The sequence below is a fragment of the Pipistrellus kuhlii genome, unplaced genomic scaffold (genome assembly GCF_014108245.1).
Source record: "Pipistrellus kuhlii isolate mPipKuh1 unplaced genomic scaffold, mPipKuh1.p scaffold_m20_p_7, whole genome shotgun sequence".
In the NCBI taxonomy this organism is placed as follows: domain Eukaryota; kingdom Metazoa; phylum Chordata; class Mammalia; order Chiroptera; family Vespertilionidae; genus Pipistrellus; species Pipistrellus kuhlii.
In genome coordinates this window covers 37,587,644-37,609,010 of record NW_023425573.1, presented here as the reverse complement: position 1 = coordinate 37,609,010, position 21,367 = coordinate 37,587,644, and the positions used below count along the sequence as shown (strand labels likewise).

Here is a 21,367-nt window from a genome sequence, read left to right as displayed (position 1 = left end):
TTTTAGAATGTGAGTTTCACCATATGATAAAATACAAAATGAAAAGTTCCACAAAATATTTCCCTATTATCTGTATGGAAAATGAATCTTTTAAAAGTAATTCTTTAAAAACTGTTCTATAAAAATTTTTTATACATATAGTAATTACATGGCAATTGTTATTAACAAATCCACAGGAAATACACACAAAATGTGGTTAGTTTTTGTTGTTGGATATTGTGGTTGCCTCCCCAGAATCCTTTGCCCCTTCTCTTGGTAACTATATTGATATTCATTTCGCTAGCCATACTTCCCCAAGATAACCCAGAGCTTTGAAGAAGATGGCTCTACCCCTACCTCTAAAAGGGTGGCATATACTTTAGGCCTATACCAGGCAGTTTAATCTCCTCCCCTAGGCATGATTAATGATTCTATTTGCCTAGAAAGACTTGAGATTTGCCAAAGGGGCTGAGCAGTGTTATGGCTCATGAGTCTTCTGAGAGAGCTTCTAGAAGCAAACCCCTCCTCCTTCCCTCTGAATGAACATGGATGAGAAAGTATCCTATTCCAAGATTTGAGAAACAGCCTGTGACCACAAGGAGAAAGCAATCTTATGATCAACCTGATAAAGAGAGTAAAATGGAAAGAGAAAAAGACACCAATTCAACACAATTGAGTTGCTGAAACCAACACTAAACATCCTGCTACCTATTATAAGACAACTAGGGGCCCAGTGCACAAATTCGTGCACCTTGAAAGAAACTGTGGGCCAGGAGGCTGCAGTGGGCACAGGGCCAGGACTCAGCCCATCCTCCACACCCCTGCCCAGCCCCTCCTGCTGTGGCCCCCAGTCCCGTATGCCAGCAGCCCTGCTCCTGCCGCTCCCACTCCCATGCACTGACAGCGCTAGCCCCACTTGCACCCTCTGATTGCGCAAAGCAATTGGGGCTGGCGCCAGCAGCAGGTGCAAGTGGGGCCGTCAGCAGGTGTGAGCATCAGCTGCTGCTCCGATCACCCCTGAAGAGCAGGGGAGGCCGAAACCGGTTTGGCTCAGTGGATAGGGTGTGGCCGGCCTGCGGATTCAAGGGTCCTGGGCTCGATTCCAGTTAAGCGCACGTACCTTGGTTGCTGCAGGCACATTCCCAATGGGGGGTGTGCAGGAGGCAGCTGATCCATGTTTCTCTCTCATCAATGTTTCTAACTCTCTAGCCCTCTCCCTTCCTCCCTGTAAAAAATCAGTAAAATATATTAAAACAAAGTAAGAGCAGGAGGAGGTGGAGAAGCCCTCAGGGGTAATCAAGGCCGGAAGCCACTGCTCGCACCTGCTGACAGCGCCGAGCAATCAAGACTGACACCAGGCAACAAGTGCAAGCGGCAGTGCTGGCTGTGGGTATGAGCGGGGCCGGCCTTGGTATCAGGTACGAGCACCAGGCAGAACTGCAGCACGCAAGAGCGAAGAATTTTCAGTAACTACCAGAGGCTCACCAGATGACAGCAACCAATGCCCCACCTTGGTCTGGTGCCCCCACTCCAACCAACTGCCAAAGTGAAGACAGAAGGCAGCGGCCAGAGCAAAGGCCTGGGTCCCAGGTGCTGGAGGACAACTGGTGCCAGCAGTCAGGGGAAGGAAGGCCTATTCTTGCATGAATCTTCGTGCAACAGGCCTCTAGTTTATTATATCAAGGTAAAGTATAGGTGACCTTTATTCCTCTCTTTAAACATTTCCATATTGTTTGAACCTCCTACAAAAAAACCTGTATTATCTTATTTTTTATAATTAAAGAAATAATTCGTATTGTAATAAAAATTTCAAACGCAGAGGAATTTAAGAAATGAAGTAAAAATCACCTTAAAATTCTATTACCCAGATATAAACATCAATTAATTTTTTATCTTCATTTCATACATTTTCCTATGAATATACACATATATGTATAATTTTACATAAATGAAATCATATAAGATTAGTTACTCCCTCTACTTCATATTCCCCAGAAAAAAATAATTGCAATTGCTAACAACCAGATATATCCTTCACCCTTGTCCATGCTCTGCTTTATTTTGCAACCCAAAACAATACTGCTATATTAATTTTGGGAAGTAAAACTTTCTACATGATTTTAAATATATGACTAACAGATATTTAGTCAGTTTATACAGGGTGACCAAATAAAAAATGGCATAAAGACTTTCTTACCTTACTGGTTTGTGGTACTGGCAAAGAAAATCAAACCTTTCATCTGGCACAGGTACTCTGCTCTCATTGGGATCAATAGTGCAGAATGGGAAATTCTCTGCTGAAGCCTGACTATTGGTTAATACATTGAAGAATGTAGATTTCCTAAAATGAATAAAAACAATTGAATCAATTCTTAGACTAACACTGAGAAAAAAATTCTCTAATTTCAATGCTCAAATAAGATTTATGAGGATTTATAAAACCAATCTAGGATGCAGGTGAGGAGGAATACAATTTTACTAACAGAAATTAATGGAATTTACAACAATGATGTATAATTAGGTTATATTCCTATCTCAGTGTATTTGGACCTTGAAAAGCATTTTCCCAAAGAATCTTTGTTATAAATGATAGCTAGTCCCATGTCACACCACAAATCTATTTAATTCCTAAAATACCTGGTAGTACCAATTTATCACTTCACCTATATCTAATATAATCTTCTCTAGCATAAGTGTAGATAGATGTGTATCTAGTTAGGTCAATCACTTCCCAAGCATTCTGAATTGGTTAACTAGATGCTAATTGTCTAATAGGAAATAGGAGTTTAAAACTCAGACTTCCTTCTAATTATTAGTACATAAAGATTAATACTAAGTCTAGAATTGTGAATTATGAAAGTTAAAATGTAAATTTTTTTCAAGGTATAACAAATTTTAACATCTATTACTAATTAATAAGTTGGTTGATAATTTTCTAATTATCTGATTTTTATCAGGTAATACATACTCAGAGAATACCAACTCATATTAATACAAGCCACATTTTATTTTATACATACATATATATATATATATATATATATATATGTTTTTAATTGGTTTCAGAGAGGAAGAGAGAGGGAGATAGAAACATCAATGATGACAGAGGATCATTGACTGGCTTTTTCCTGCACACCCGACACCGGGGATTGAGCCCACAACTCAGGCATATGCCTGAAGCTGAAATCGAACCACAACTTCCCGGTTCATAGGTCCACACTCAACCATTGAGCCACACTGGCTGGGCTACAGCAACCATATTTTAAAAAATATGAGCCCTGGCCAGTGTGCCTCAGTTGATTGAGTACCATCCCACGCACCAAGAAGTTCCTGGTTGCATTTCAAGTCAGGGCACATGCCCAGGATACAATTCGATCCCCAATAGGGGGCTTGCAGGAGATAGCCAAAGATATTTTCTTTCTCATCAATATTTCTCCCTCTCTCCCTCCCTCTCCACATCTCCCTTTTTCTCTATATAAAAAAATCAATAAAAACAAATATTTAAAAAATAAATAATATGATTGCAGTGCCAAAAAACAGATTAAAATTTTTAAAAATGGAATTTTAAAGGTTTGTTAATCTGTTTTGTACTACTTTTCAATTTCATCAGTAATACAGACACATTATAGTGACTTTTTTTTCCTTGCTCCAAAAACAGAACACACATGATAATTTAAAATAAAAATTAATATCATATATAACTGGAGAAATTGAGAAAGTAAAGGATTATATGAGAATTCTGAGACTGATGCTTGCTAACTCCAGCTAGACATGATTATGTAAAAATGTTTGCATATAGACTAAATTTGATAACAAAAGAATATTCAAAAATAAAATGGTTGTGCTAGGATGATGGGATTATGGATAATTATTATTTTCTTTTCCAATATTTTTTAACGTAAAATGCCTAGTAATATGAGATGTAAGCCTACCAGTACATTTTTCAGGAGAAATTAACTCACACTAAGTTAACTCATTTGATTGAACTTTTAACCCAAAGAATCAGACCTTTTTTTTAAAACTGAGAATCTTATAAGAGAGTAAAGAACAAAAGCCAATAATCAAAGCTTATCTAAATACTACTGGTGAGAAGCATGTTTGGAAACAAGATACTTAAAACAGCCTATATGTCTTTAAATATTGGTGTTATTGCTTCTTATATCACATTCAGACAAAACATTTCAGAAAAATGTAGAAATGGATAAAACAGCCACTTAAGTCATTACTGGTTGCTTAGAGCACCATTGGTCAAACCAGTAGCTTTCAAATGCCTGCCTATAACAGAATCAGCTGAGAATGTAAAGGCATGCATGCCTCTTTCAAGATGTGGTGTAGGCCCTAATATTTTAAAAATATCTCAGGTGATGCAGATGTTTCAGCCTCAGCTAACAACCTACTCAAAAATATTGACTGTTGTAGAATTTATACTGGCAACCTCTAAGAGCCTGGTAACAATTCCAGACCCCTAGGAATGATAATTAAGATGACATCACTTGTTTCCACAGAGCTAGATTTTTTTTTTAAAGCATTGGACTATATAGGTATGTAGATAGATATATAGATATATAGATATAGATATAGATATAGATATATAGATATAGATATAGACATAGATATAGATATAGATATAGATATATAGATATAGATATAGACATAGATATAGATATATTGCAGGTCCCTTGCAGGAAGATTCCTGCTGTGGTCACCTGCTTCCCTCCCTTCACCACAGCCCCACCTGCTTCCCTTCCTTCTCTGCAGGCCCAATGGCTTCTCTCCCTTCTCCCCACCCGCCTGCTTCCCTTACTTCTCCACCGCCCTGCTTGCTTGCTTCTCGGCAGCTTTGCTCCCTTCTGCAGCACTTGGCTTCTTTCTATGCCATCTTCAGTCTTTGCTTTGGCCTGGATATGCAAATTAACCACCATCTTGGTTGGATTAATTTGCATACTTGCCCTGATTGGCTGATGGATGTGGCTGTCTGGTCTAATTAGCATATTATGCTTTTATTATTATGGATGAGTCTTAAATGATTTTTCCCAAGGGAAAACAAGGAAATTGGTAAAAAGCCTTAGAGTCCTATCAAAAGCGCTCTGGAACCAATTTGAATAGATTTGTTGGCCAAAATGAATCAATCTGAGCATCAATAAGAATAGCTACAATAAACAGTAACAAAACAATTTTCAATCCGAAGTTGGGTTTCTGCATATGCAAAGGGCCAATTTAAATTAGAGGCAGATTTTCAACTGTAGGTGGGTCCTTCTAAGCATGCCTATCCTCTCAGACCCTTGTTGTTCAAGGGTCAACAGTAACTTTATATCCATGAATTGTTAATAAACCTTAACAAAACAAAACAAAAACCCTCTCTGATAACCTTTTAAGGATGCTAGATGATGCATCCTTAAAGATAGGGTAACAAAGAGTTGATAGTGATATTATTTTATAGACATAGTCTAGGCAATAAATGAAAAAAACAAAACAAAAACTTAAGACTATTACCATTCTGCAACCCCTAAGGAATTAGTGGAGCTGGGTAATGATCACCAATGATAGTTAATACTGCAAAAAGAGGGGGGAAATAGTACCACCTAACAATACAAGTATATATATATCATCATTCATATACTGTTGACAAAATTATCTGATCAAAAATTATCTGATATTAATCAGATCAAGCCTTTACTAATAGATATTACTACCACTTTACAGGAAATAAAGGGGACACAAGAGCATATTAAATGATACCACACAGATGCAATCAACAAAATTCAGACTTTGGAAAATTCTGTAGACAAATAACCAGATTTTTTTTTTTTAAGTGGGGGAGGAAAGAAATTCTGCTTCTGGGGGAGATGCAAAAGCTAACAGGAGATTAGAATTCCCACCCAGAACTAGAAAAGCCATATACATGCAGAATACAGAAGCCATCTGAAGGGGCTAGGAATCTGAAAATGTTTGAAAAAAGTCTCAAAGAAGTGCTTCTGACCTCCACAGTCTTTTACCCTAGAAACCTTATGCCCATTCTAGGCAGAAAAAGAGGCTTTACACTCATGGAAAGCTGATGCTGGAGGACAGAGAACCCAACAAAGGGTTCGGAGGAAACTTAAGAGGACCTCAAGAACACAACTAGAATCCTTAGGATATTTCCCCAAGAGGGAAAACTACAAAAATGTGAAGTAAATGGTGACACTCTCCCTTCCTTATTCCCCTTCCCACAAAAGCAAAAAGTGATACTTAAGTTGCCAGAATAGTCCATGGGTCCTTATTTATATATTATAGAGGCCCGGTGCATGAAATTAGTGCATTTGGGGGTGGGGAGTGGGGTGTACGGGGTGGGTTTGGGGGTCCCCTCAGGCCGATCAGTGCCCTCTCGCAGTCCAGGAGCCCTCGGGATATGTCCGACTGATGGCTTAGGGCCCCTTGGCAGTTGGGTATCCTTAGCACTGCCGGGGAGGCGGGAGAGGCTCTTGTCACCACCGCTGCACTCGCCAGCTGTGAGCCCCGCATCTGGCTGAGTGGCACTGACCACCAGGAGGCAGCTCCTGCTTTGAGCGTCTGCCCCCTGGTGGTCAGTGTGCGTCATAGCGACCAGTCTTTTTGCCGTCCAGTCAATTTGTATATTAGCCTATTAGCCTTTTATTTATAAGCTATACCTGTAAAACATTACACAATAATGTTGCCAAAAAAGTACTTAAAACAAAATTTAACCCTTTGCACTCCGAACCATTCTGGACATTGGCTACCAGCTACTCGACGCTTTGTGGCGGACATGTGCACTGAATTAACTCAATTCCCCGTAATCACTAATAAACTGCAATGTCCCCCCTGAGAGGGGACATCCGAGTGATATGCTAGAATTCCGATGTCCCCTGAGAGGGGACAGCGGAGTGCAAAGGATTAAATATATTAATTAATCCAAACACTTATAGAACACTTGTGCCTTTTTCGAGTGAGGGAGGGGACAAAAAAAAAGTGTAGCTGTATTTTTGTACATTAGTTTTTAAAAACTATAGCAGTGTGCTCACTGCTGTTACCACAGTCATAGTAATTGAAATGTAAAAACACTGCAAGAAATTTATGAAGTTATTTTAAAATTTATGGCTATTAAGTATATCAATTTTTATTGTCTACATGAATAAAAATTTTTTTTAAAAAAGAAAAAAGTTTAACTCTTCAAACATATCATAAGGTAAAAAAAAGTTCCATTATTTCTTAAGCAAAAAAAAAAATCTTACATACCAACTAAAATGAAAGACAAATCTCCATTTTCACAGATAATCTAATCTTGGGCATGGATTTTAAATTTCATAAAGTTATCTATTCCTTCCAATAGCTTTGTAAGTAAAAAAAAGGCACAAAGAAATAAAGAAGAAAAAAAAAGAAAAATTTCTAAAGATTATTACTATAGGCTTCAGTGGTAAGTTAAAACATTTTGATCTATTCAAATCTATTAAAGAAAAGCCTTGCAAAAGCAAAGAATTTGAAAATTTGGCTTAAGCCTGAAGTGTTAAAAGCCAATAAGGCTTTTTGTGAAATGAGGGTTTTGCGCGGGCACACACACACACACACACACACACAGACACACACTCATACATTTAGATCATGTAAAGTCTTTCTTTTCCTTAAGATTATTATTAAAACTTGAAAGTAGGAGGTTCAAAATTGTATATATCTCTATTTTGCAAGAATGGGTTTACATAACTATTATTTCAGCAATGATAACATTAAAAAAAAAAAGTGTTAGACTTAATGTACTAGTATGACCCCTCCATTTAGGACCTAAATACTTTATTTTTAAATTGCATAGTTTACTGTTATAAGTAAATCTGTCTAAATAGGTGTTTTATCTAAAATCTTATGCAAAATTATAATATGTATTAGGAAGTTAGGATACCAATGCAAATCCACATTAATAGAACACACATCTAAAACGTGAAAAAAAGAACAATGCTCTTTTAATATGATTTTAATTTGGTTACAAATAAACTGTTAAGAAAAAAAATATATCTACCGGCTAGATACAGAAATAGTAAATAGCAATATGTATATACATAGGTTAATATAACCACATTATGTATCCTAATAAGTAAAAAGGGCAAAAGCAATACAGCAGCACAAATACCTAGAGCCTGGATCTTAGTTTCTAACTACCATTCTCCAGTAAAAGAAACCTGGGCTCTCTTGAGTCAAGGTTGGGACAGGAAAAATACAATGTTAGTTTGAAATACCTTTTAGTGTTTAAAACAAGGGGGAAAATATGATGGAGATATGTCAAAGGGATATAAGAGGCAATATTTGAATAACCTCAAAATACCTTTCCCCACATATTAATTAATTTACAGTAGTGGTTCTAACAAATGTCTACAAATTCTTTGATATTTCTTCCTTCAGGAGGTGGAGCTTAATTCCCTTCCCATTGGGTGGAGGTTGGGTTTAATGACTTGCTTCTTAGGAACACCTCCTAATGGCCAAAGCCAGAACAATCTTAGCAACAAAATAAATAGTACTAATAATATTGGGTTATAACCCAAAGACTAAAACAAAATTCAGTGAGCCCAAACATAACTATATAAATGATTGAATAAATAATGAAATGTGGGGTGAATAAATAACAAAATGTTGGGGCAAGACAAATCTTTCCCATAGAAGAATTCCAAATAACAAATGTAAAACAAATAAGGAAATTAAAATATCACCATTAAAACACCACTAATAATTGTTGCAAAATCCGTTCTGAGGAATGATAAAATTTAGTAGGGGAAATTTTAAAGAAAAACACGATATTTGAATAACTCAAAATATCTTTCCCCCACATACTAATTAATTTACTGTAGTGGTTCTAACAAATGTCTACAAATTCTTTGATATTTTTTTACTTCAGGAGATGGAGCTTAATTTCCTTCTTATTGGGTTGGACTTAGTGACCTGCTACCAATGAACAGAGTTTGGAAAGGAAAAAGGGATAATTTTACAGTGAAAAAATCTGGTAGACACCACCTTAACCAAGTGATCAAGGTTATTATCACCAGTAATATGTCATGATGGTACTATATATCCTTCAATTATAATGCAACAAGAAAAGACACTTTATCTCCATGGTATTCTTTCCTAGAAGTCTATAGCATGATTCTTGATATCAAAACATATAACAAAACTATAGTAATCAAAACTGTGAAACTGGCATAAAGATAGACACATAGCCCAGGGGAATAAATAGAGCCCAGAAATTAAGCCTCCCATACATGATTTAATGACCTTTAACAAGTATTCCAAGACCACACAATGGGGAAAAGTGTGTTTCTTCAACAAATGGTGCTGAGAAAACTGGATAACCAAATACAAAAAATGAACTTGGACCCTTACCTTATACCATATGCAAAAATTAACTCAAAATACAGAATCTAAAATTATAGAATTCCTAAAACAGGGGGAAGTCATGCTATTAGATTCTTAGATATTAGAACCACAGGAAACAAAAGCAAAAATAGAAAAATGACTCTATAACAAAATTAAACCTCTGTAGGAAACAACTAACCAAGTAAAAAGACAGCCTACAGAATGGGAGAAAAATAACTGCAAATCATATAAGCTGGCCTAAAAATACAACTGTGACAATATGACCTATCTCAACTGTTTTGCCCACCTGCACCCCAGTGTTGTCAACTCCCACAAGACAGAGGGTCACACCAACAACCTGTGTCCCAAGAAGGTCAAATAAGGCCCCTCCACACACCACCCGCTCCGCCAGCATACCTTTGAATACCCTTGTCCCTGGGGCCTCAATAAAGTTTCCCTTTCACTGACTGGAGCAGTACAAAGAAGAAAGCAGAAGCCTCTACAATACTTCAAGTAAGAAATGAAGATGTGAGGAAAATAGACAGGTTTAGTGCCCTACTAAAAAAAATAGAGTTAAAGGAAAAGGATGCAAAAATAAATCTCGCAAGTATAATATCTGAATGGAAAGTAGTATTATTAGCCAAAAATAGGGAATACACGCGGCAATGAGCTTAGCCTTAATCATGATGAGTGGAGACATTTTAACTGGAGATATTCAGGGGAGAAGATACATGAATCTGGAACTCAGATGCAACCTGAGCAAAATGTATAAATTTAGAAAATTGAAGCCAGTAGATTATTAAAATCAGGAGAAGATGAGACCACCTAGGGAGAAAGTATAAAAGAGAAGACAACCAAGACCAGAAACCTATTATTAAGGAGCAAATACAGGAAGTATAGCAAACAAAAGACTGAAGGAAGAGCAAAAGAGGTGGGGAGTTACTGACAATGTCAAATAGGGCACAGAGTTTAAGTTGGTTAAGTACTTACTTAAAACAAGTGTCAGCTTTGGCATTCAGTTCACTATTGTCTTTTGCTATAGTTCTTCCAAAAGCAAACATTTTTTAAAGGCCTTAAAAGACCTAAAATTTTTTTTAAAAACTAAAATTTGCACCACTCTGTACCTTCACTTCCACATCAATTTCAAACTAGTTCATGCAAGCACTCTTTGCAAAAAAATCAGTAGTCATAAGTGGAAGATATTAATGCTAATAATTTACAACTAGTGAGGAAACCAAGATGATGACACAGGTAAACACTTAAAACTGCTGCCTCACACAACAATTTCAAAACTACAACTAAAAGACAAAACTGACATCATCCAGAACCACAGAAAGGCTGGCTGAGTGTAAATTCTATAACTAGAAGGAAAGAGAAAAGCACACTGAGACTCAGAGGAGCTGTAGGAGACAAAGGTACTGAGACGCACATGTGGAGAGGACTGGCAACTGAGTGTGTGGCTGGCTTCCTCTAGCTGGAAGGAAACAAAAGCTCACGACTGCGCTGAACTCCAGTTCTGGGCGAGACTCTGGGGACTCAGACTCATTTGGGGTGAAACTGGACTGTCAGGAAAGAGAAAAGCACACTGAGACTCAGAGGAACTGTGGAAGGCAGAGGTACTGAGGTGCACACATGGAAAGGGCAAGCAACTAAATACACACTTGCTTTCTCAATGGAAGCGAGACAAAAGCTCCTGACTGCACTGAACTCCAGTTCTGGGCAAGACTCTGGAGACCCAGACTCATTCAGGGAGAAACTGGACTGTCTAGCAATGGGTGGAACACAAGGGCGGCTTTCTCTCAGAGGTGCTCGCAGTGAATACCATGGGACACTGAGACACAGGGACCTATTAGGGCAGGGCTGATGAGAAATCAATGCTATCTGCTCCGCCCTGAGACTCCACCCCATCCAAGCTGAGCACAGAGGCTTCTGCAAGTCTTGTCTCATAAGCGTGACTCCAGCACAGAAGTTCTCCCAGCATAGACACAGCTGATCCTCACAGCGAGGTCAATTCCTCCCAGTGATACCAACAACAATCAAGGCTTAACTACAACAAGACTGTGCACACGGCCCACAAAGGGGTGCATGCACCAAAAGTAACTGGGGAGGTAACTGGGGAGGCTGAGCCACTGTGCCCTATCAACTCAGGGAAGAAGCCAAAATGCGGAGACAAAGAAACATCACAAATGAAAGAAAGAAACAGATCACAAATGAAAGAAATGGAGGAAAGCAAACCACTGGATATAGAGTTCAAAACCACGGTTATAAGGTTTTTCAAAATTTTCTAGTAAAGGCTGATAAATTTAGTGAGACCCTAGAGCACGTGTCAAACACAAGGCCCGTGGGCCAAATCCATCCCGCCAGGCCTTGCAATGTGGCCCGCACCGCACTGTCATCACTGCACTCCGCTGCGTTTCCATCACAATGACAGTTTATGACTGTTCAGTAAACCATTCGGCCCGCGATTTAGGCTGGATTTTAGATTTTGGCCCCTTCTCTGATTGAGTTCGACACCCCTACCCTAGAGGATATGAAAAAGGACCAACTAGAAATTAGACATACACTGACTAAAATAAAAAAATATTATACAGAGATCTAACAGCAGACTAGAAGATCGCAAGAATCAAGTCAAAGATTTGAAATACAAAGAAGCAAAAACCACTCAACCAAAAAAGCAAAAAGAAAAAAATAATCCAAAAACACGAAGATAGTGTAAGGAGCCTCTGGGACAACTTCAAGCATGCCAACATCTAAATTATGGGGGTGCCAGAAGAAGAGAGAGAGCAAAACACTGAAAACCTATTTGAAGAAATAATGACAGAAAACTTCCCCACCTGGTGAAAGAAATAGACTTACAAGTCCAGGAAGCACACAGAACCCCACACAAAAGGGATCTAAAGGAGGGGAGCTATGGGGGGAAAAAGAGAAACAATGGTAATAATCTGAACAATAAAGATTTATTAAATTAAAAAAATTTTTAGACACATCATAATTAAAATGCCAAGAGCAAAAGACAAAAAAAGAATATTAAAAGCAGCAAGAGAAAAACAGTTAATTACCTACAATGGTAATTAACTGTTTTTCTCTTGCTGCTTTTAATATTGTATGCACAATTGTATGAGTGCTCTCTACAATGGAGCACTCATACAATTGTCAACTGATTTCTCAACAGAAACTATGCAGGCCAGACAGGAGTGGCAAGAAATATTCAAAGTGATGAATAGCAAGAACCTACAACCAGGATTACTCTACCCAGCAAAACTATTATTCAGAATTGACGAGCAGATAAAGAACTTCACAGATAAGAAAAAACTAAAGGAGTTCACCACCACCAAACCAGTATTATATGAAATGCTGAAAGGTATTCTTTAAGAAGAGGAAGAAGAAAAAGGTAAAGATAAAAATATGAACAACAAATACATATCTATCAACAAGTGAATCTAAAAATTAAGTAAATAAAAGATCTGATGGAGAATAAACAGGTGAATATGATAGAATCAGGGGCATAGAAAAAGAGTAGACTGACAATTCTCGGGGGTGAAAGGGGTGTGGGGGTGCAGGAAGAGACTGGACAAAAATCATACACCTATGGATAAGGACAGTGGTGGGGGGTAAAGACAGAGGGTGGGGTGGGAACCAGGTGGAGCCGAGTTATGGGGGAAAAAAGAGAAACAATGGTAATAATCTGAACAATAAAGATTTATTAAATTAAAAAATTTTTCTCAAAAAAAAGATTTACAACTATAAAATAAAAATTTAGTTTAAACATAATTGAATAAACATAATTATTTATTGTTCTTTGTATATAATGTACATAAACATTATTACATATAAAAATTCAGTGCTTTTCCATATGTGAAATCTTTTATAATCAAATATTGGGGGGAAAATCTGGTCAGCATGAAAAAAAATACTTATTGATCACCTAGTATCCTATATAATCAAAGCCTAATACGCAAATTGTCCCATATGCAGTTCAACCAGGAGTTTGACTGCTCAATATGACAGACTCTGCCCACCAGGGGGCATCACAGAATACAGTGGACATTGGTGACATGGCGCTGGCAGTGGGCGGCAATGGAGGTGCTGTTGGCCCCCATGGGCCCTGAGGAGAGCAGGACCGCAGCAGGATGGTGGACCAGGTGAAGGGGTGGTGCCAAGGCCAAGGCAGGATGGCAGGCGGGGCTGCTGGGCTGCAAGGCTGAGGGCACAAGCTGGGGCTACAAAGCTGGAGGCACGAGTGGGGGCCCAGTCTCTGAAGGCCACCCCAAGGGACCCCACCAGTGCATGAATTTATACATTTTAAAATGTTTTAAAAGCTTGTTACTCTGTGCATTCACAGACATGGGAATCTCTGCTTTGCAGCTTAACTTTATCAGCTCTTTATAATGAAAATGCTCTCATCACCAGTATTAGCAGCCTAAAGAATAATCTTCCTTCAGGGCATAGAATGGAGCCTCTAGTCTACAGCAAGCAAGTCAAACTCAAAGGCTAACATGGGCCAAATAAACAAGCTTTAAGTTTATGTGGGCCTCAAAAAAACAAAAGCTTCAATTTTCATAGAAAGGTGGGTTTATTTCAATAGAGACATGCTGAATACAAAGGGCTGAAATAAATGAGTCATTAAAGTAAAATAGAACATTTTAATAAAAAATATCTTTTCTTTGCCACACTGTCACTCTCTTGGGAGCTAGCCACCATGCTACAAAAAAATTGGGCTGGAGACCACTAGGAGAGAAAGAGGACAGTAAAAAAGGACAGAAATGCCCGACTTCCAGCCAACCCTGATAAGACCCCAGACTGTGGGTGTGGCCATCATGGACCTTCTAATACTGACTAGCCACCATTCCAATGCATGAGAAATCCACAGTGAAACCAGCAAAGACTCACCCAACTACCCTACAGAATCTATAATAACAAGAGTAATATGCTAATTAGACCGAGCATCATTCTGCACATCCTTCCTGACCAAGCCAGGGCTGGAGGAAGCCAACCTGGGTCCCTGGTGCCTGCGGGCAGCCTAAGGGAAGCCAGCCTGAGTGCTGGGTGCCTGCCAGCGGCCGGAGAAGGGAAGCCTGGGTCTCAGGTGTCAGAGGGAAGCTGGTGCCAGCAGTCCAAGGAAGGAAGGCCTACTCTTGCATAAATTTTCATGCATCAGGCCTCTAGTCATGAAATAAATTATTATAATTTAAACCAGGGGTAGGGTATGTCCAGTCTGCAGGCCATATAAGGCCTGTAAAATAATTAGGTCTGGCACTGCCATGCATTAGGAGTGAGTTAATTAAATGTTTGACCAAATATAACAGGCTAATTTTGAAGTTGATAATTTTATATGGCCTTTGAATGATATTATAAATATTCAAATGGCTATTGGCAGAAAAAAGGTTCCCCACCCCTGGTTTAAACTATGAACTCTAGAATGGTTTGCTACACAAGAATAGAAATCTAAAACACTAAACATAATTATCTTGTGATTATTATTTTTTTTTTTAGCATTTCCTACAATATTTTCCCTAAACAGCAGTAAATAGCTTTTAAAGACTCTGTGGTTGCAATATAAATCAATGTCACCAGCATAGGGAAAAAAAGAATTTGTGGTTGGTCTATGTCAAATTGGGAAAAGGCAAGTTGAATGAACAACCAAAGCACATTCTCAGAAGTATCTACTAAGCAAGACAAGTACTCCCTGGGACAGTTACTTAGTGTTCAAACAGAATATACAGTTGTCCAATATCCATTCTCTCTTTTCCAGGTAATGGAATTGCTAACTGAACGTATGAGCATCGAAATAAAGAGATTTCCTAGCCTTCCTTGCAAATAAATTCTTGCAACTAAATCTAGACAAAGGGATGTTAGCAGGAGTTAGCAAAGGATGTGACAGTTTACATGGGGGGAAAAATCCCTATCTGACCCTTCAGATACCCAGCTGCCTGGAAATTGTACCTTGCACCACGAAGATGAAGCCCACACTTTTGGGATCACCGAAGTGTAAATTAAAGCAGCTGGGGTTCCTGCGGAGTTCACAAGCAGAGTCAGTATACCAATCTCTAACTGCAAAATTCACACTTTTCATAAAAAGAAACTTCTGGTTAAGCAAATGTTATTTGGGGTTTTCCAACACTCTTAATTGAAACTAATCCCACCTCGTGCAATGGTAACAAGAAGAGCTGTCCCATGACACAGCAAAGAAGTCTGGAATATCAAAATGTAGTTTCTAGAGCAAAGGTAATACAATGGAACAAAGATAGTCTTTTCAATAAATGGTGCTGGAACAACTGGACATCCAAAAGCGCGCGCGCACACACACACACACACACACACACACACACACACACAGAATCTAGATACAGGCCTTTCACCCTTCACAAAATTTAACTAAAAATGGATCACAGCCAAGACCGGTTTGGCTCAGTGGATAGGGAGCGTCGGCCTGTGGATTGAAAGATCCCGGGTTCGATTCCGGTCAAGGGCATGTACCTTGGCTGCGGGTGCGTGCCCAGTAGGGGTGTGCAAGAGGCAGCTGATCTATGATTCTCTCTCATCGATGTTTCTGTCTATCCCTCTCTCTTCTTCCCTGTAAAAAATCAATAAAATACATTTTTTTTAAATTAGAGAAAACTGTATGTACGTACAGATTTAAAATAAATAAATAAATAAAATAAAAATGGATCACAGACCTAATGTAAAAACCCAAAACTATACAATTCCTAAGAACTAAGGGAAAAACCTAGATGACATAGGATATAGTAGTGACTTTTATATACACCACCAAAGAAATGATCCATGTGAGAATAAACTAGACTTCATTAAAATTAAAAACTTTTGCTCTGTGAAAGACTACATCAAGAGAATGAGAAAACAAGCCACAGACTAAGAGAAAATATTTGTAAAGACACACCTGATAAAGAACTATTATCTAAAATGTACAAAGAACTCCTACAATATATACAGTAAGAAGACAAACAACATGATAAAAAAAAAAAATGGGCCTAATATCTTAACAGAGACCTCATCAAAGATATATAAATAACAAATAAGCATATGAAAAGATGCTCACACCATATGTCATCAGGGAAATGCACATTAAAACAACAGTGGGGCACAACTACACACCTGTTTAATATATCCAAAATCCGGAACACTGAAAACCAAATGCTGACAAGGATATGGAAGTGGAGCAACAGAAACTCTCATTCCCTACTGGTGGGAATGCAAAATGTCATAACCACTTGAGAAGTTTCTTATAAAATTAAACAGTCTGACCATATAATCCAGCAATTGTGCTCCTTGGTATGCACTCAAACAAACTTGTGGACAAGTTTTTATGTCCACAAAAAACCTGCACATGGATGTTTACAGCAGTTTTATTCAAACTGTTAAATCTTGTAAGTAACCAACAAGTCCTACAGAAGATAAATGGATAAACTTATGATACACCTGGACCACGGAATATTATTCAGCACTAAAAAGAAATGAACTACGTAAGCCATGAAAAGACATGGAGGAAACTTAACTATTCTGTGTGATACTACAATGGTGGGTACATGCCATTAGACATTTGTCCCAAACCACACAATGTACCACACCAAGAGTATACCCTACGGCGAACTATGGACTTTTGGGTGATTATGATGTGTTAATGTAGGTTCATCCATTATAACAAATGTACCACTCAGCTGGGGGGTGTTGAAAGGGGTAAGGCTATGTATGTGCGAGGGCAAGCAGTATATGGGAAATTTCTGCACCATCCATCCTTCAATTCTGCTGTGAAACTAAAACTGCTCTAAAGAAAATTAATTTTTTTTAAGGAGGTTTTTCTTTTAAAGTAACATCCAAGACTTCCACTTACAATAATACACTGGCCCAAGAGGAGATAATTTATAAACTGTCACTCAGGTAAGAAAAAGCAGAACAAATCTAGGAACCAAATCATCATATACTGGGTATGTTCACAACCAAACACAATTGCCAAAATTCATCAAGCTGTACATTATTAAAATGAGTGAACTTTACTGTTTGTAAAGTACCTCAATAAAATTGGGGGATGTAGTTGAAGGTGTATTTAATTTAAAAGCATAAATAGCACATTTATACTGGACAATAAAATATTTGAGATTAATTCTCATATACTTTATGATTTAAAATCTCATAGGAAATACTTATTAAGGTGGCCCATTTTAAAGTACTCCCATCTAATGTCAACTTGCACTGACTGCAGTGATTCTAGAATAAGAGAAGTATGTTAATATCTAAAAACTATGTCTTGCTTTCAGGTGCAATAGAGCTCAAACACACATAATGACGATATCATGCTTTCAAGTTTGTTGACAGCACCCTACAGTACTTTGCTTAATTATTTGTTTTGCTTTATATTTCCATGCTCTCTATTTCATTTTACTTTGCAAGCAGCCTATATCACAGCAAGAAGCCCCTTCAAAATGGAAACCTCTCCGACTTCAGAATAGAAATTAGGACAGGCATACTTGTTTATGTTTTACATTACAAAAATTTAAGAACTGTTTTATTTGATCGTGTCATGCTCCATTCACTAAGCAATCTCTCTGACAGGGGCTCCAAGGGGCTCTTTCCACATGAAAGAACATGTTGCCCTACCTGCCACCAATCTGAAAGCCTAAAGCACATGTCAAAATACTTCAGTCACCATAATAAATCCATTACCACACCCTAATCACTCTTGAGACATTTTATATTTTACTTGAGGCCCAGTGCACAAATTCATGCATGGCTGGGGGCTCTCGGGTTGGCCTGTGAAGATGGGGCTCCATTTCATTCCCCTAGCCTCACAGCCCCGCAGCCCTGCCTGGCACCCTGCCTTGGCCTGGCACTGTCCCCTCACCTGCTCCACCATCCTTCCTGCTGGGCGACAGATCAGGGCCAGGGCCTCACCCAGCCACCTCAGCACCTGGGAGCCAAGGGGTAGCCCTGCCTCTTACCCCGCCTTAACCCCCTAATCCCCCTCCTCCCCCCACACCCTACCCCTGTGGTCGCCATCAATGGTCAGTGAGGTGATCAGCAGGGCGATCAGGCCCCTGCTCGCACCTGCCTTGGCCTGCTCCACCATCCCGCCATGGTCCTGCTCTCATCAGGGCCCATGGTGGCCGGCAGCGCCTCCACTGCCGCCCACTGCCAGCGCTGCGTCACCAACGCCCGCCATGTTCTGTGCCAGCCCTGTTGGTCGAACTCCCGGTCTCCCAGTGGAACGACTGCCCAAGGGGACAATTTGCATATTAGGCTTTTATTATATAGGATAGTTAATAAAAGGTATTAAAATAGAAGGGAAAATAATAAAAGAAGTAGACTGAACATTCAAGTTGCCAGTGTATAGATTTATATGATAAACCCCATCTATATTTCCTATCACTGCCTTATTTACAAATAAATGATTCACTTAAATTTTAAACATTACAAAACTCAAATTTTGCTTTCAAATTTAGCCACTTTATAACAAACACCCTTTTATCTAGCAGCTTCCAGTATTTCATTTAAAATTACTTCCTTCTCCAGTAAAGACTTAGCCATCCAATCCCTGATCTCCCAAAAATCTAATCAAATTTATAATGGGGCTTTTAAAACTATTTCCTAAAGTATTCTACTACATGGCGTCGGGTAGCTAGGAAGATATTCTACATAGCCAGCCAACACCAAAATCAAATTTAAATTACTCCATATACATTTAAATTCAATACTGTGTGTCTCCCAACAGCTTCGAAAAAATAGCTAATCTGTTTCAACTCAATGTTTTAACTCTGTTGCTTCTTCCTGAGTTTAAGCAAAACAAACAATATAAGTAACTCAAGTTTCAACATAGTATCTATATAGAAAACCAAATATAAAATACAACTAAACAAAAACCTTGTTTTGCAATATATTAATATTCCAGCTACCTAGACTCTTTCCTTCAATTTAAATTTTAATTACCTCATGAGTTCCCATTTCTACAACAGGACTCAAAATATTTGTAAGATGAAATTGAAAAAAGCCCAACATTCACCTACCCAACATTTGGCAATCCAACAATACCAATTTTCAAAGAGGTTCCAAATCTTCCAATGATTGGGAGTGGTTTAATTCCATCACCTCCCTTTTTTGGGGGCATCTGAAATATCAAAGCAAATATATAAACAACACTCATTACCATCCCCATCAACCAAGAATACATTTCATCATACAAAATATGTTACTGAATAACAGATTAAGAATACAGCATACTGTGTATATCAATCAAAAACTGACGCAGTTAAATCCACTTTATTTTTCAACAATAACAAACTTCAAGTTTCACAAACAAACTTGATTTTGATAGTTGTCAAAGCAATTGCTCCTGATAAGTTCTGGAAAGACTGACCTAAAAAATATGTGGCGTCGTAAGTCAAAAGTAAATTTAACTGCATCTAGACTCTTCAGAAACACTTTTTATTTCTTAACGTAAGGCCAAATGAATGAAAACATTAGGAAGCAGGAGCAGACAAGAGAGTCGAAGAAAATCTATTCTAGAACCACCCGTAACCAAGTCACCTACACCAAACCATCTATCTCTCTTATTTGGAATTTGTTCTTTCCCATTCCCTCCCTCAAAAGCACTATTTTTCACGTGGATGAACCACGCCAAGTGTCAAGGTCTTCCCAACCAAGTCTCTCCCAACTCTGGCACTGAGCATCATCAAGCAACCTCCGGAATCTACAACTCTAATCTCTAGCCGTAAATGAACCCACCAACCCTTTTTTATTTACAAGTCGAAACTTGATCAGTCCCCGTGCCTCTGCTCCTCCAAGCTCCTCCGTGCAGAATGAACCTAACTTAACTACTGCAGACGGAACTCAGGAGGACTGCCAGCCTCCCGTTGGAGAAGCTGGGATCTAAAACCGTCCTGCCTTCTGGGTCCAGCTAGCCCTCCTGGGGCCATGCTGAGGCCCCGCTCAGGAAGTGATATCCCAGCCTCAGATCCCTGACGCCGGGAGCCAGGGATCCCCCTTCTCAGGTCTTGATTCACACCTGTTCCCGGCCAGACCCCAGGCCTCCGGAGCACAGCTGCCAGAGCAGAGCCCCGCCAGCCCTCCGGCCGCCTCCTACCGAGGGATGGCCGGCCGCCCAGCCAGAGCGGGCCGCTACCCACCATGTGCCCGCTCGGCACAGGGCCACGGCCGTCCGAGGCTGGCCCCAGAGCGCGCGGCGTGCGGCGTGGGCCCGCTGGGGACGCGCGGCCTAGTCTGAGGGCGTCTCATTCATCCGCACGCCCCACGCCGCCTGCCACCCTCCCTCCGTCCCGGCCGCCCGGACCTGGCCTGACGCCGGCCTCAGAGCAACAGACCGGGGCGCCGAAGCCGCGGCGGGGAGCGCGCTCCTAGCCTCCCTGCGGGGCTCACCGTGCTGGGGGCAAAGCGATGACACGGGGTCCCAGAGGCGGTGGCAGACGGGTCCCACCGGCAGCGGGAGGCGGGGAGGAAGGAGGAGACACGCAAGCCCGGCCCCTCCGCCCGGCGGCACGCACGACGGCGGCGGCAGAACCGGTGGGCGGGGCTCCGGGCTGCACCTGCGCGTCAGCCACGCGTCCAGCCACGCCCCGCCCCGCGCACCCGTTCGCCCCTCTCATTGGCCCGATCGGCGGGAGTAGAGTGGGAGGAGCCGTGTGACGCGAAAGTGGGCGGGAGCATGAACCAGAGCCACCGCCCACCTCACCTCGGAGCTTAGGACTTCCGCCCTCTCTGCACCTCGGGCTTCTCTGCCCGGTTCTCGGCTTCCTTCCCGGTGGACGCCCCGCAGAGCCGGCACACGCCCGTTCGCCGCTGGCCGCTGCGTACTTCACCCGACGAACCTCGAGGCGCCCTCGCCCTCGCCGCCCGCCCAGAGACGGGCCGCCGGAGGTCTGGGGAGCCCCCACGCCATCCAGGCTTCGGCAGCCTACCGAGTTCTCGGACACCACTTACCCAGGCCGCTTCCTTTTCCTGTAACTATCTGTAGTCAGTACAGAGGGTGAGAAGCTTTAAACTTTCTTTAAAAAGGGAGTGCCCGCCCGGGTTGGCTCAGTTGGTTGAGCAT

The 21,367-nt window shown here is 40.3% G+C and overlaps 1 protein-coding gene across 6 annotated transcripts in view; it reads right to left on the bottom strand.

Annotated features, from left to right (window-relative positions):
- The window catches only part of OLA1 (Obg like ATPase 1), a 121,266-nt gene extending 100,404 nt beyond the window's left edge, over positions 1-20,862 (bottom strand). The window contains exons 1-3 of one of the 6 annotated variants that reach the window (XM_036421364.2): positions 20,695-20,862; positions 19,326-19,426; positions 2,177-2,320 (exon numbers count right to left, since the gene is read on the bottom strand). In XM_036421364.2, the coding sequence (XP_036277257.1) occupies positions 2,177-2,320; positions 19,326-19,426 (245 nt within the window). In that variant the 5' untranslated portion in view covers positions 20,695-20,862. Of the gene's footprint in view, positions 1-2,176; positions 2,321-19,325; positions 19,427-20,136; positions 20,156-20,613 lie in introns of those variants that run through there. The other 5 variants (XM_036421365.2, XM_036421366.2, XM_045575282.1 and 2 more) reach the window with 5 other exon arrangements.
- Between the last annotated feature and the right edge of the window lie 505 nt (positions 20,863-21,367).